General features: G+C 47.2%; 2 protein-coding genes across 2 annotated transcripts; both read right to left on the bottom strand.

Moving 5' to 3' along the window:
* Positions 1–345: 345 nt before the first annotated feature.
* Positions 346–3,364, bottom strand: LOC135820911 (uncharacterized). The gene has a single exon (XM_065333963.1). The coding sequence runs from the start codon at positions 3,304–3,306 to the stop codon at positions 1,819–1,821; it is 1,488 nt and encodes a 495-aa protein (XP_065190035.1). The 5' UTR covers positions 3,307–3,364; the 3' UTR covers positions 346–1,818.
* Positions 3,365–4,618: 1,254 nt separating this feature from the next.
* LOC135820912 (uncharacterized) lies at positions 4,619–5,965 on the bottom strand. Its single transcript, XM_065333964.1, has 3 exons — positions 5,683–5,965; positions 5,128–5,418; positions 4,619–4,980 (listed from the first exon to the last, which is right to left on the bottom strand). The coding sequence occupies exons 1-3, from the start codon at positions 5,798–5,800 to the stop codon at positions 4,658–4,660; spliced, it is 732 nt and encodes a 243-aa protein (XP_065190036.1). The 5' UTR covers positions 5,801–5,965; the 3' UTR covers positions 4,619–4,657.
* Positions 5,966–16,527: the final 10,562 nt, after the last annotated feature.

Here is a 16,527-nt window from a genome sequence, read left to right on the forward strand (position 1 = left end):
TGGGTCGTCTCGCCGTAGATGAATATATTGTCGTATCCAGTAGCAACGCCGAAGTTCGTTGCGAACGTTCTGCTAAATCAAAATTGAGCGAATTTCGGTCGGCTTTTTCGTACTGCGGCAAAATGAAAATGAACAACGAATTTCGTTGTGCTAAACCTCTTTACTAAAAGTCGCTAAATCCGTTTCACGCGCGTTCCGGGAAACGGCACATGCGACATGCATATTAAACATGACACGATGTACTCCTATCATGAATGTCTGGAGTGGCCAAGGAATGCCACAGCGCGTATGTAGACGTGAACACTACAGAACTGTTAGCCAGTTAGTTGTAGAACGTCAGTACCATCGGTCAAGGTCGTGCAATGGTATCGCATGACCTGATTGTTTAGTAAATGGTGGTTTTAGTGGACATTTTAGCGTACAGTAACTTGTAGTTTCTTGGTCCTTTTTTTCTTTACTATAAATTTATCCTTGGCTCTCCATCCGAGTCCATACTTGTATTATAGATTTAAAATCTAGAACAAGACTTCTAACTGACCAAGTGTTGAAACTATCAAGAAAACAGAAGACGTACCGAGTCTTTGGCTGTCCTGAGCATGCAATGGCTTGATTAAAGTGAGTATTCAAAACGGGCCAAATTTCAGCGAAAATAGCTGTTGAGACAATGGCTATACAGTAAGTATCGTTTATAAAGTGACCGGATATAATGATATACCGGTTATAGTGATAGAACACGTCAAAATCAAAATCAAATCTGAAAAAATACAGCTAAAATATCACTATATACACTATTATCGGCTATACCGATATATCGCTTATTGTGATGGCCTTCAGGAAGCAAACCATATCAAATGTACAGGAAAATATCGCATATAATGATCAAGAGTGATCTTTCTGCATGCTCTTGTCCGTTTCTGGCTGTGTTGCCTCTCACGATGATGTTGCCAACTCACGTACACAGCCACTCATGTCTATTTCTGGCTCTACGCAACTCGTTGGACACCGAGTAGATCTACGATCTACGTGAGCACGGATCCAGCTCAGGCTTTTTTTGGAGAACACGCTGAAGAAGCAGCCATGCCACATGATGTATCGAAGTTCTAGTACTCGTACATGTACAGTCTGTCGTACTGCACTGCCATGCACTGCTCTGTGTCATGCACCGGTACACAGTCCGCGGAGCATGCATGCACTTTCAGCATGCTTTTTCCAGCGTGTACGCATCATTTCATGTGCAGTCATGTGCCATGTGTCGGTCAAACATGCAAATCGGCTATAGTGATGCACCGGATATAGTGATACATTTTCAAAAATCAAAGGGGCACGTTATATCCGATATTTACTGTAATTATATATTCTGATGAGGTCTAACGCAAGTCTAACATGAGGTCTTATGTAAACCTGACGTTACCTCATGCATAGCAGTTGACCGTTCTTCCCCTTACACGTCAATGTGTTGAGAATGTACTGTGCCGCGTTGCCAAACACAGCTGGTGGGTATGTACTGACTGCCCTGGGTACGTTATCGTGCTCGTAGTGCATGAAGCGAATTGACGGCGTATTAAGTCAAGGGTGTTGTTGAGACGATGGCTAGATATACTGCGATAATGTCTCACGCAAGCCTAACGTTACCTCATGCACAGCAGTTGACCGTTGCCCCCCTTACTCGTCAGCGTGTCGAGAACGTACTGTGCAGCGTAGTCAAAGATGGCCGGAGGAGACTGCTGGCGGCACACTCTGGGTACGGTGTCATGCTCATAGTGTGCAAAGCGAGTTGACGGCGTATTAAGTCAAGGCCGTTGAAACGATGGCTAGACGTTATGTCATACACAGCAGTTGACCGTTTTTCCCCTTGCTGGTCAGCGTGTTGAGAATGTACTGTTCTGCGTTGCCAAAGACGGCCGGGGCCGGTTGCTGGCGGCACGCCCGCGGCACGTTGTCGTGCCCGTAGTGCACGAAGCGCGGCGATGGCGTAAGATCAATGCCACCATCCTTGGCCAGGACACCCACCATGGCGTCCTCCACATTGCCGGGCAGTCCCGGGGTGGTCAGGCGCAGCAGCGCCGAGCGAACGATGACCCTGGCCACGTCGCGCGACACAAAGTAGGCGAAGCCCGACGCGAACGGCGGGTAGTCGGCCTTGTTGTACTGCTTCCAGCTGACGCAGTTCTTCTTGAGCATCTCTCCCTTGGTGTCGTTCTCGCAGTGCTTCGCACCCAGTGTGGTATGCTGGTGGCCGCAGTAGAGACGCTCTCGTGCTGACGCCAGAACCAGCGGCACGAAGTTGGACCAGATGATGGTGGCGTCGTCGTCGATGAGCATGACGTAATCGTACTGCAGCGTCTCCACGCTCCACTGCAGCATCCAAACGGTCTTGGCCGTCATGACGTCATAGCTGTCCGTGAAGTTGCCCATCATGATGTCGCCGTTCTCGTCGAACTCCTGCTGGAGGCGTGCATTCTCTGCCGCGTTGGCGTCGCGACCCGTCACAAACATACACGCGACGTCCAGAATCGTCCGGCCTCCTTCACCGACATACTTGTGGCCGGGAATGTTGTAGTATACGTCCTTTAGCAAGGAAAGCTGGCGTCCGTACTGCACACGACCGTGCTCGGCGTTCAGACGCTTCCTATGCAGCAAACCAAGATTACACTTGTCCACCCAATTGAAACGCACATTGCTACGCTGCTGTCCATTCTTCGGACCGGTTTTCACCAGCACCTTTAGCCGCACACGCTCAACACCATCGATGTGTCCACCTTGTACTGTCTTTCCTCGAGCAGCAGAATCCACTACTTGCACAAGTATTTTTGCTGGTCCCGGACTTGGTCCCTGATTGCTGTGACCACTGTTCACTACATTTTCACTGCCCTGTGGTGCACTGACAGTAACGGCTGCTTCTGCTGCTGGTACTGCTGTTGCTGCTGCTGTTGCTGCTGCTGCTACTGCTGCTGCTGCTGGTACTGCTGTTGCTGCTGCTGCTGCTGCTGCTGCTGCTGCTACTGGTACTGCTTCCACTACTGAGCGGTGCGACTGCAGAGCGGACCTGAGATGCTGCAGAACGCTCGCTTCGACTGCCTTGGTCGCCGCTGGTGCCCGTCTCAGCTGATGTCTCTCGATTCTGGCCAGTCGAACTGCCACTGTTGAATACTCACGCCAAGTCGGCGACGGGGAGTGCAGTAGATGCGACGCGTTCGGATCCAGCAGGATTCCGTGTTGTGAAACGGTAGTCCAGATCATCACAAGCATCCACGGTACTGTAGCAAGAAGGACCAGAGCTAAGGTGACATTTCGCCGAATTCTCATAATTATTATCACCACTAGCACGGCGCCGGGAAGGACAACCTGACGCTGTGGCACTGCGTGGAGAAATAAAAATATAAATTCGTTGAGTGTGGTTGAGTAGAAGGTGAACCTCAGGGAGTCGTACTCAAACTAAGTTTGAGTACGACTCCCAGGTGATTCGTGGTGAACCTCTTTCATAGACTACTGAATTCAGTAGTCTATGTGTCACGGCCAGGGAGTCGTAAAATACCGGGAGGCGACACGCCACACATTTCACGATCCGAGGATTGCCGCACTCGACCCGCGAAATTTGAAGCGTGATTGAAACGTCGTCGTCATCTTCTTTTTCTCAATTGTTTTTGCTATATGCTTCGAGGCTATTCTGGATCTCCAGAGCGAAAGCTGGTTGTTTCTGATACGTACCACGCATTACCTTAGGTTGAGCCGCGGCTTTTAATTTTTTTTTGGAAGTTCACTGCTTTGGAGACGACGGAATGTCAAGGTAAGTTATTCACGAAATGTACTCAAATTTGAATTGAGTCAATGCGAATGACCCCCTGTTTTCGGAATAATTCTCCACTAAACACACCATGCCCATGGCCCCTTCATGTTGTCCAAGTTCCATTCTAGGTTTGTGTGAAGTTTCGAGATGAAGTTCGACGATGTACTCACCTTTCCATGGAAGGGAAAAAAAGTAGCATATCAAACAGAATCCATGCAGTATTTGATGCCACTATCCTCATTCTTCTGCATTCAAAGTGTTTCACATCTATATGGCCCATGAACTGCAAACAATATTTGTCATTTCTTAACTGTTCATAGCTGTTCATAACTGTTCTGAACACATTGCCTTCAGGAAACGTAAGGCCGAGTCGCCTCACCGACTGAGCAAAGTTCTCTGCGACGAAAGTCACACTATCGGCGAATGCACTCAAGGTGAATACCCGTCAATATCCTGTATACTGCTTGTACCGCTTATCACAGTAGCATACACACAAGCACACATACACACACACACACACACACACACACACACACACACACACACATGCATGCTCGTGCACACACAAGCGCAAAATTCACATATCACTGGTTCAGTTGTTTTTATCTGTGTCGTATTTTGTCTTATACAGAGCTTCCGAGCCACGCCGAGTCACCTGACCAACTGAAGAAGGTTCTGTGCGACGAAAGTCACACTATCGGCTAATGCACTCAAGGTGAATACCCTGTGGACTGCTTATACCACTTATCACAGAAGCACACACACACACACACACACACACACACACACACACACACACACACACACACACACAAGCACAAAATTCACATATCACTGGTTCAGTTGTTTTTATCTGTGACGTATGGTGTCTTATACAGAGCTTCCGAGCCACGCCGGGCCACCTGAATTCTCCAAACAAGGCTGAAGGCTTGTCACGGCATCCTTGCCAAATAAAGGTAGCTGCAGCAAGTTGTCGTTGCGACACCTTGCTCCTTCCAGCTCACGCCGCACGGCCACCAAGCACCAACCACCATGGTACTTTTCAGCAAGGTGAGACAAATTGTCAATCACCGGTTCGGGGATGGCTTCAGCAGCTTTGGATGGTGCTATTGACGCTTTCCTGATAGCAGCGGCAGCCGTGGCATGCAGGTAGCTTATCAGATTCGCTAGCACTGCAGATGTAACTTCCAAATCTGAAGAAGAGAAAAGAAAAAGACAACATATAAGGACTGGTGGTTGCAGAGACTGTACTAGTATTCAAAAGCCAGCGTTTGCATACCTAGTCTGCATACCTAGTCAGAAGCCAATTTTTTTCCAACATGCGTGCAAAACGCACTGACCTTCACAATTGATTTTCACTTCGGGAATAGCTGTTGCGATGACGGACAGCATTTGTTGCCATGCTTGCGAAATATCAGCACCCTTGCATGCCTTCAGCTGGCACACTTCCTGGCGTAGCAGATTTGCAGTACCTGATGCCTTGTGTAACCGTGTCATAATAACATGCAGGAATGACTCCGTCGCCTCAGTAACACTCGCCTGTCTCATTGTCAGCAGTTTGCAAATTCCATGGATCACTGCACCTTCCATAGGCCTGTACACCATGATGGCACTACCACTCTTACATCGATCTGCACATAGACAAAGTATGGTTTGAGGATGGAGGTTTACATCATCTACGGTGATGATACATACTAGGTACACACGTAAATTTTCAGGACTTCAATAAATATCCTGTCACAGTGAACAAACAATGCATCGTGGGCAGACTAGGATGAAAAGGATGGTGTCGACCACCTAATTTATCGGGTCAGTTCGGGCACTTAGGTATGCTACAGATTATACATTCGTGTCCACAAGGAAGAGACAAAAACATGCAAACGAAAGAATCTCACCTGTAGCCCACAGCTGAACATCCCCACAACTCAGGTCACCAAGTGAATACGTGGCGTCATCTACATCTTCCACGGTGGACTCATCACTTTGGCAGTCATCTCTGTCAAGCTCCATCATCCTTTACTTCGAAGGCCAAGGCACAAAGTATTATTACTTAGAAAAACAAAACGAACTGCTGACACTGGATTCGTTGTGTGCAGGATAATTTTATTGAGTTTTCAAATTTTTTGGACCAAACAGCGAACGCGTCCTTTTGCATGACCTGCGCCGCTTTGACCTCATGGGAAGTCCCTCATGCAGCGCGTGAGGTCTCAGCACTCGTGCCCGAGCTGAGGCAATCATCCGACGCGGTTGTGCATCTCGTGTCGCCTCCCGGTATTTTACGACTCCCTATAGGGCCCGTACTAGGGGTATGCTGCCGAAAATAAGGGACACGTTATACACAGAGTACGAATGGTTTAATCCATTTACCCCATGTATATTATTATTATGTGCTTGTTCGCGTAGACATCAGCATGGCCTGCAGCTGCATTAATGGGCATGCGAATCATGCAAACCAGCCAAAAATGTTCGCATAAGCCACTTCGAATAGATACAAAAGACCATAACCATTTACCCCATGTACTGTCCCAAATAGAGCGTGACCAGCACTAATATCTCCCTTAGTAGGGACCTTTCGCACCCCGCGTACGGATACGAAACGAATGCTGATTCGTCACCTGGGTTCGAGGATTCGTCAGAGTCCCTGCGGAGAACTCGTTTTCACGAATGGAAGCCTCTTCATTCGTGGCACGCTCCGAATCCGTCAGGTACACATTTATTTAGATAGGTACACATGTTTTGCAAGGTACACATTTTTCCCTTGATTCCATGATCTATGCACGTGTGCGTGTAAAAACCCGTACGCCAAACTACCGGCGCCCGCGGCCGTATTCGTAGTTGCCATGCACATTTGCATGACGACTCGCGAAACCTGAAATCTGTTTTCAACGAAACGATTACGAGCCGAATCAAACTTTCGTTTCGTATTCGTTTCGTAGCAAATGCGAAAGGTCCCTAGTATTGACCCTGTGACCCCAGCGGGGTATATCATTGACCCCGGCAGGTATATCGCTCTATATAGAGGACTTTCCATTACATCACCTTTTTGGCGCCTTCCCGGTGTCTACCCAAAGATCACCCATAAGACAAGTCCGTGTCCTCCGGTAAAATGTGCTTGGGTGGCAAAAAGAGAATCAAATGTGTTGTTCGGTGTACGGTTGAAAATGATGTTGCAGGCCGTCGCAGTGGTGAAGCACTTTTGCTTTTCTTTGATGTGGTGAATAGTTTCGGTAAGTCGCGAGGATTACTAGCCGCAGTTACTCTACTGTTTATTCCAGCCTTGAAGAGGCGTTGCCGCGAGAAGATTGACAGAATCCGTGGGCCCAGTACATTGATCCATATTTACCTATGGACGAAGACCTTTCAGCCAATCCCCCTGCGTTGGGTATCCAGGCCTCTCTAGTGAATGTCCCCAGCACATATGCAAAGGACTCTCTAAAGTCTTACAATAGCCCTGATGGATACAAATGCATGTGTCTCATTGCTGGCTGGGTTGGCACATTATGGTGTCTTGCCCAATCGAAGGAAGAAACAACAACTGTCAACAAAATACGTTTGCAAACGTCAGGCACTCGCGGAGTGTTTTTGCCGAACCTATCCATCCTTGGGTAGCTGCTGAATTACCTGGAATTGTTCTTGGCGCACACTGCACTTGCATGGTGGGCCTGGGAGAAGCATGTTCCCATGTTGCTGCAGTGCAGTGTTGTTTTGACTGAATTTACGTTGGAGACTGAAATGTGATGTGTGCTGAATGTCAACACCTACACCACTGGGTCACTCACCAGTGGCTGGCACCGTCAATGAACACTACACGAAAATAGTGTACATGGATTTTACTTCAGCTGGGCAGAAATTGGAGCACCGTGCCCATAACCTACAAGTAGTCTTTGTTTGTTTGATTGTTTGAAGTTTTATTTTACATCGCAAACCAAACGGGCATTGATGCCCAATATTATGATGGCGATAGAATAAAAAGTGTAGCTCGATAAAGCTTCACTTGCGAAAATGAGAAAACAGTCAAAAGGAAGTATTTGTACCGGTAATTACAAGTCAAGTTCGAACGAAGTAACAATCAGGGAGAAATAGGAAGATGAGGACCTATGCCAGAGGGAGGTGCTATTCGGCCATATTAACCGTAGAAAAACACTTTCAGCAATCTTTTAAACGGGGTTGGACGACGAGCGGACGTGAGTTCCTGTGGCAGGGTGTTCCAAAGCTTCACGGCGGAAACCAATGGTCGGCTGTCGCCAGATGTTCGCGTCTCACTTCTCTTTCGCTGCCTGACTCTCTCTCTCTCTCTCTCTCTCTCTCTCTCTCTCTCTGCCTCTCTTGCTTTGCATGCCTGTCAGTGTATCCATGTGTGAGTGTGTGTGTGTGTGTGTGTGTGTGTGTGTGTATGTGTGCGTGCGTGTGTGGGTTTTTCTTCCTTATCAGTACGAGTATGACAATGTTGACATGCGGTGGCTGGTAGCACGAAAGCTGACAAAGTCAAACACGGCCATCATCATCATTGCTCCTATGTAGCCAAACAGTTGGTGTAGAGGCAAACTTAGTTGTCCTGATCTTAAAACACACTGATGAATGCACATCCAATACAGCAATTGTTTTTTCCTGGTCGTCCCTCGACCTGGCATTCTCCATAAGCAGTTGCTGATTACCGGTAGAGTGTCCTCCATTACTGCCTTTGCAAGAGTTACACAAGAAGTAAGATCAAGATGATCCTCACCACAAGAAGATCAAGAAGCTGAATCCATGTACAGTGAGTATCGTTTATAAAGTGACCGGGTGTAACGATATACCGGCTATAATGATAGAACTCGCCAAAATCAAAATCAAATCAGAAAAAAATGCAGCTAAAATATCACTATACACAATATTATCGGCTATACCGATATATCGCTTATTGTGATGGGCTTCAGGAAGCAAACCATATCAAATGTACAGGAAAATATCGCGTATAATGATCAAGAGTGATGATCACAAAAACAAGTGTTCTTCCAATAAAGTTCACTTCTTCCAAAACTGATCCAGTGTTGCCTGGATGCACCTGGCAGCAGACATGAGTGAGAGAAAATTCTTCCCTGCATGCTGTACGCAGCCTTATGTACACGTGGCTGCATTTCATACTTTTTCCAGCGTGTACGCATCATTTCATGCCCAGTCATGTGCCATGTGTGGTCATACATGCAAATCGGCTATAGTGATGCACCGGATATAGTGATAAATTATCGAAAATCAAAGGGGCACGTTATATCCACTATTTACTGTACCTAATTGACCAGAAAGACAGAAGATGAGGTATACTAGTATGTGCCGCAGCAGATGAAGAACTGCACAGCGCAGCAACCAAGTGGGAAGCAGAAGAAGATTGCGCAAGTAGGACGATCAGAGTATTTATCCATGACAAAGGAAATACACGTTGTGCAGAACATGAGGCATACACACTGGCATGGAAGAGATGATGAGTTGCACCCAGGGCCAGTACTAGAATAGCTAGCACCACCAGTCATGTAGAGGTACGTGTATAGAGCTGGGTACATTAGTCATTACCATCAACATCAGCACTATCAATCATCAAACTCCAGCTATACCTTGCACCCCAACAAACTAAGTAAGTTGATAGTGTTCGGAATCATCTCCGTGTTTCCGCCTTTACTGGTGCTGCCACAAATGAGCTGAACAAGTTGGTTGGTTAGTTCGATACGTACTGGGGTGACAGGGGATGATCATGACTTTTCTCTTCGCCAACGAAGTGATGGAACAATATTCGTGTACTTCGAAGTATTTGCATCAGGAGCGAAGTTCTCGAGTCGTGTGTCCGTCATCCACTGGTTCCGTCGTTCTCCATCGTAGGGAAAACGATAACAACTCAAAGACGATCCAGGTGTGGGAACATCCGATCGCGAGCAGCCCTTTGGTATTCTCAAACTATACAGTATGCAAAATGGAACTGCTTTCGAAAAACACTGTTTCCTTCCAGTGCAGTCTTCTTTTTTCGCCACCCAAGCTCCGTTTCAAGTCCGGTGATCGGTGGTGAACTCGATGATCTTTGGCCCGAATCCTCATAGGCCGCACGGTATGACTCATTGGAAAGTCCTCTATAGCCCCGCTCAGAACGGTCGCTGATTGGCTGAAATGGCCCAAATCGTTTCGTACCACGGGATACGTAACTAAGTTTATAATACAGAGTGTACTTCAACCCGATTGGAAAATGCTAGATTGAATTGAAATGTGATACAGTGATACAAAACAGTGTATGCAAATGCATCTACTTGCAAGCAAAACTGATTATCTCTTACTAGTAATTTGCTGGCCCAAAATCCTATATATAGGATTTGAAAATGTGTGCCTTTTATGCCGTTGTTATTGGTCATCACGACCAGTAATAACGGCATAATGGTTTTCATGGAAGTTGTAAATATGTTTGAGGCATGAATGTTCACATTTTAGATTCATAGGGCGATAATATTTCTGATGAATACCCATTTTCAGCAAAAATTGGAAATTTGAGCATATTTGTTCAGCTGCTGTCATGGAAAGGACTGAAGCAGTGAATGTGCAGAAGAACATTGCAGGTGTGGTTTCATGACGACATATCGCACATGCCGTCATGAAACTACCAGTTTTAAGGATAAAACAAGGTCCAATAAAATCTCAAATCCTATATATAGGATTCGAAAAATAGGGCACAGGCCTTAGTAATATTGGGCAAGGAGATGAGCCTGAGATGTTAGTTTTTGAAAAAATTATCTTATTCAACTCTCGATATCTACTAAGACCTAGCCAGGAAGAATTGGTCACATACTTTTCTCTATGCTCGTGCCACACCCATTTTGAGTTGAAAAATATGACCAAAATCCTATATATAGGATTTAGCAAATTAAGAGATAAGATGCCGCATGTGAAAATCTTTAAATAAATCCAACCAACCAACCAACCAACCAAAATCAACACTGTACCATACCTATAGTAACACTTATTCCCAAAGAGTCCAAGCTGTAGTGACGGTACTACTCGGTAGTTTGATCCAATGACAAACTCCAGCACCCCAGCAGTTAACTTCCGCACCGCTCACGAGACAGGATCACGAAGATGCTACAATATGCACTGGAACTGAAAGGAAATCTTATGCCAAACATCCACGGAGGAACCTCCTTCTGATCTTGCTCGATCATTCTTTCAATTGACAACTGATAACCATCAGAAGATGTTCATGTACTGCATGATGTAGGAGATCTCCAAATAGGTTCGTTGTTCTGGAAATGCGTAGGGGTACCTGGCATAAGTAGGATATGACCCTCGTAGTCGGGTTATACCGTACCCTCATATAAATCCCTCCTGCTATCGCAGTCGGGATTTACATTCAGCCGGTATAACCCTCTGACTACCCGGGTTATATCCCCTACGTACAGTATACCCCCGCTCAGGAGTCAGAACGGTCGCTGATTGGCTGAAATGGCCCAAATCGTTTCGTACCATGGGATAACGCTCTATCACATACACAAAGTCTCATTTAGGGTTCCCAGTAAAAAGGCAACATTGCCTGTTGGGAAATCCCTAACAAAATAAGAAAAATAATAATAATGAAAAACAATCCAGAAAGATACTAATAAAGAGAAATGGAGTGAGAAGAAACAACACCTATGAAAATGATAATCCTAGCACTAAGGTAATAACAGGAAAAACTGCGAAAGCACTTAACGAACTTGTAAGGACTACTAGTATACTGTGACACAAGATATGACACCATGGCCAACCAGAGCCAAACAGACAGAACAAGCTGCTACTAAAACAATTTCAAACGAATAATGCTGTCCTTCTGGACACACAGATTAGGCTTGTGAATACGTTGACAAACAGCTTCTAACACACTCAATTGCAACTTATAACCATGACGAGCACGGCACAAAACAGAAAAAGAAGAATCAGAATAAACCTTACAGCCAGTCAGTCAAGTGTCAAGTAAAGTCGGCGGAATAGCGCGAGCTCCGGTGTGGGGAGCAAACCCTTTCTTAATAATAATAATAATAATAATAATAATAATAATAATCTTCACTAGTTTGAGGGAAAGAGACAAACGGGAAAAGTCTGAAGAAAAAATTGACTGTCACCACCAGGACTCGAACCAGGGACCCTCGCTTTTAGCCAGCGATGCTCTAACCACTGAGCTATGGTGTAGTCGTCATCCCAGCAGAGGCCGTTCAACATTTTCTTCAGACTTCGTAATAATAATAATAATAATAAAAGGGTTTTCTCCCCACACCGGAGCTCGCGCTATTCCGCCGACTTTACTTGACACTTGACTGACTCACGACTGCCATCCAGAGCACACGAGAAGTCCATCGAACCTTCGACTCGGCAAACCTGCAAGAAAGCACCACTCCCTGCTCAATACACAGTGTTTCGGGGAATTCACCCCTCATCAGTTGAGCTTGAGTAGGCTGAGGAAGATTGTGCCTGAAGAGCACCACTTATATAGTGCTCTCCAGGCATGACCATCACGAGGGATACAAACTTACAGAGACGCTCCGTTTTCAGCGCAACAAACACCTCGTGAGCACCAGATAGCAGCGTGAGTCAGTGTCGCTCCTGGACGGTGAGACAGACGTCGAGGACCCTCGGTCATTCGCAACGCTGTCACCTCCAAACCAACTAGTCGCAAGCCCGCGCTGGGCACAACAGTACGAAGTAGTGGTTGCGACCTCCGCGATGATTTGTAAGAAAAGGGTTTGCTCCCCACACCGGAGCTCGCGCTATTCCGCCGACTTTACTTGACACTTGACAATAATAATAATAATAATAATAATAATAATCTTCACTAGTTTGAGGGAAAGAGACAAACGGGAAAAGTCTGAAGAAGGAGTGACTGTCACCACCAGGACTCGAACCAGGGACCCTTAATAATAATAATAATAATTCAAAGGATCAGTCGGGGAAGTGAACTGCCTGAAAAGAGAAAAAAAACGCCAGACCCACCAGGACTCGAACCTGGGACCCTGCTTGTCATGAGCAATACTCTAACCACTGAGCTATGGGACCAGGCTGAACCTAGAAGGTGCTGACAAGTTCGAGTCCTGGTGGGTCTGGCGTTTTTTTCTCTTTTCAGGCAGTTCACTTCCCCGACTGATCCTTTGAATTTAGTTCTCCCAATCCTTTCCAAATAATAATAATAATAAATATGACCCTACGAACCTAATACGCAGATCTACGACCGTCATATCGTGCTTATCACATGCTACATGTGTACATCGAGTCCATAAACATAAACATGATTAAGATACTAGAATTGTAGTACTGGCCACAACTGCACATTGTAGTAGATTTGACCCTTTGAACTGAATAGGACATCACATTGTGTGGAAACCCCCTCCGATGCCACACCCATTCACCCCGTCTGACACATCATTCGCGGGACAGAAATATTCAAAGCTTCGAATTGTTTTAATTGAAGTCTAAGCAGAAGTGAAAGGACATCAATGTAAAATAGTCCCGGGCAACGCCAGCTTCTGCAACAACAACCTCAGCAGAGACAGGATCAGCATTGAGGTGAGCTGTGAATGTGCTGCGAGCCCCACGGAGGCACATGACGCTGGCACGCAATAATGCAAAGCTCAAGCGGCAGCGGATTGGCCATCACGTTGCTGTAGGGCTCGGCGGTCTTCTCAGCTAGCAGACTAGCAATTCTCTTGTAGAATGCAGTGGCGCGTCTGCTCATGCCCCCAGTGGTGGACAGGACGGCTGGGACGAAGGAGGCATGTTCGATATTGCGCACCCGCTGCTCATATGCCCTCTTCTTCTCCCGCTCATGTTTGACATAGCAAGCGGCAACCCTACTGCCAAGTACCTTGGGGTGGTCATTGATTGCGAACTGTCATGGAAGCAGCATGTGGACAACGTGACTAAGCGAACTGCCCAGACCATTGGTCAGCTCAGGCGCCATGGTCGTGCTCTAAGTTTATCAGCCAGACGGTTGTGGTTCATTAGCATGATCAGCAGCCATATCTGCTATGCGTCTACGGCTTTCTATCCTTGCCTCACAGTGCAGTTGTTGGATCGCTTGGTCAAGATTTTCAAATCCGGAATTCGCGCCGTTTTCCAGGTGCCTTCTACCACCCCATCACCCCCTCTTCTCTGTCGACTTGATCTTCTTACTTTTACTCAGATATATCAGCAAAAATTATTATTTTCTGTTCACAGATGTCTTGGTGCTGAAATGATCAGTAGTCTTTTCAGCACTTTCTTTGATTTAGTCAATGGTCGTGCCACGCGGGGTCAGGCTTCACGTCTGCTTCGTGTCCCGTTTTTGCCGGGTCCTTCCGGTCGATCCACTGTTCAGTTCATTGGTAGTGTGTACTGGAACTGCCTGCCGCCTGATGTCCGCTCCATCACAATTCCTTCTGCATTTAAGAAAGCAATTACAAACGACATCTTAAACTCTCTTACCCTCTCCTAAGATCTCAAAGACGCATAACTGTCAACATTCCCTCAACCCTGGAACATTTGAATCCGTTGCATTATTTTCATGAAAAATTCATCAAATTCCAATTCGTTACTTGTAGTACCCCCTCATTGATTTGTTTCCGTCTTCTCTTTGTGCCTTGTTCATGATTGTATTTTCCTCTTCCTCCTTTTCTTATATCACCGCCTTCATCATTTTGCGAGAACTGTGGCAATACGCCCAGTGAGAAGGCAGATTTTGCCTGTGCTTCTGGTGAAGTCAAATAAAGCTAAACAAACAATCAAGTTGGAGCGATTCGAGGACGCATGTGGGTTGTACACCCGAACATCAACAAAGGTGCGCTCGAATCGCCCACCCCAAATGCCACTTGCTGCCACATCTAGCCGGGCTTGGTCATCGGTGTTGGCAGACCGGTACCCTAGTTGTTCCCCTGTCAGTGGTTGAAGGTGGGGCTCCACAGCAACTTGGTGGGCGACCTGCTTCAATGCCCTGGCGGTTAGGTCCCGGATCTCATTATGCCGGAGGGTTGGGAAGCCTCCTAGGGAACACGACAGGGCATGGGACACGGAGAATTCCTTCCCGAATTGACAGGATGTCGGAAGTCGGGGAGGTAGCCAGTTGTACCGCAGGCACACAGCGTCGCGAAACTCTCCTTTCGTGAGGTTGAAGCGGTGACAGTGAAGGGGTCTGCAGGTGAGCCAGCTGGAGGCTCCTTTTTCCGCTGCCAAATCCAGGGTTGTTGTTGTTTATTTATTTTACATCGCAAGGCAAACGGGCAGTTCTGCCCAATATTATGGAAGCGATGACAACCAGTAAGAAGAGTCAGAAATGAAGAGAAAAATAAATGAAAATAAAAATACGAAAATGGAAGTAGCAATCAGGGGAGGCAGGGTCAAGACGAGCAGAAAAAAATGGATCTCAAATTTACAAGTCGGGTCATCGTAGCATGATTCTATCGAGCCTCATCAGCAGGTTACGAAAGCCATTACAAATTTACATTTAACCGAAGTAAAATACGCGTAGCATGCGTTTGAATTCACGGACAGATACTATGGACTTCATACAGTCGGGCAGGCCATTCCAGAGTCAGCAGCTAGCTAGAAGCGGTCGGCATGCGCCAGAAGCACTGTGGGCCAGGGGGAGGGGAAGGTTGCGTCCCAATTGACCTCGAGTGGTCATGCCTGTCGGCGGGCCTTGCAATACAATTCGGGACGACAACAGCTCACTGACGATTCCAGAACGGATTCTAAATGTCAGGAGTCGGAGCTTGCATTCTCCTCGTTCCAGCACTGGGCAGACACCCAGCCTGGTGTACAGGGGAAGAGTGTGGGCCAATGGGTGCTCATCGGCCACGCAACGGATGCAACGTTTATCCAGTTTGGCTACTGTGTTCCGCTGCTCAGCGGACAGTCCTGGGAGAAACGCATTCGACGCATATAGAATATCCGGTACGACAAGGGCAGAGTAATACAGCATCGCCTGCCTCACTGTTAGGCAGTGCCGGATCTGGCGGAGGATCCGCAGCTTCATAGCCGTGCGTCGGACGATAGAGGTGACTTGCGGTGACCAGCGAAGATTTTCGTCCAGAGTGACTCCGAGGTAGCGAGCCGTACTGGTCTGGGCAAGAGGCGTGCCAGTGCAAGTAATGTGGAGGTCGAGGTGTGCCTGCCGTCCAGCTTTGATTGCAAGCACTTGCGTCTTTCCGGTGTTGAGGATAAGCCCTTTGGCATCGAGTAGCCTGGCGACAGCCGACACTGCTGCGGAAAGGGTGATGTTGATAGCGTGAGCACTAGCGTGGCTCAGGTACAGCATGATGTCGTCCGCGAACATTAGTGTACGCACCGGGTCAGCTACTGATGCGACACATCTCGTGTAGATCGCGAATAATATCGGACCAAGCACGCTTCCCTGGGGGACACCGCACATGCAGGCTGTTTCCTCTGAGCGTGTACCGTTGGCAGTGACCACACACTGGCGTCGTGCGCTGAGGTAGTCCGCAAACCAGTCCAGTGCCGTAGAGGAGACACCAAGTTCGAAGAGATCCTGGAGCAAGGTCTGATGTTGGACCTTGTCGAAAGCTTTGCTCATATCAATGAGCACCACGCCGGTGTGCAGGTGCTGGTCTGCGGCTTCGTAAAATTGATCCACAGCCAACAAGACTGCGTCCTCTGTGGAGTGGTGGGCTCGGTAAGCGAATTGCTCGGCAGGAAGGAGGTCATGTTCGGTTAGGAGCACGCAGAGCCTTTTATGCACAATCCTTTCCAGGATCTTTGAAACAACAGGG

Source organism: Sycon ciliatum, chromosome 7, assembly GCF_964019385.1.
Source record: "Sycon ciliatum chromosome 7, ocSycCili1.1, whole genome shotgun sequence".
Classification (NCBI taxonomy): domain Eukaryota; kingdom Metazoa; phylum Porifera; class Calcarea; order Leucosolenida; family Sycettidae; genus Sycon; species Sycon ciliatum.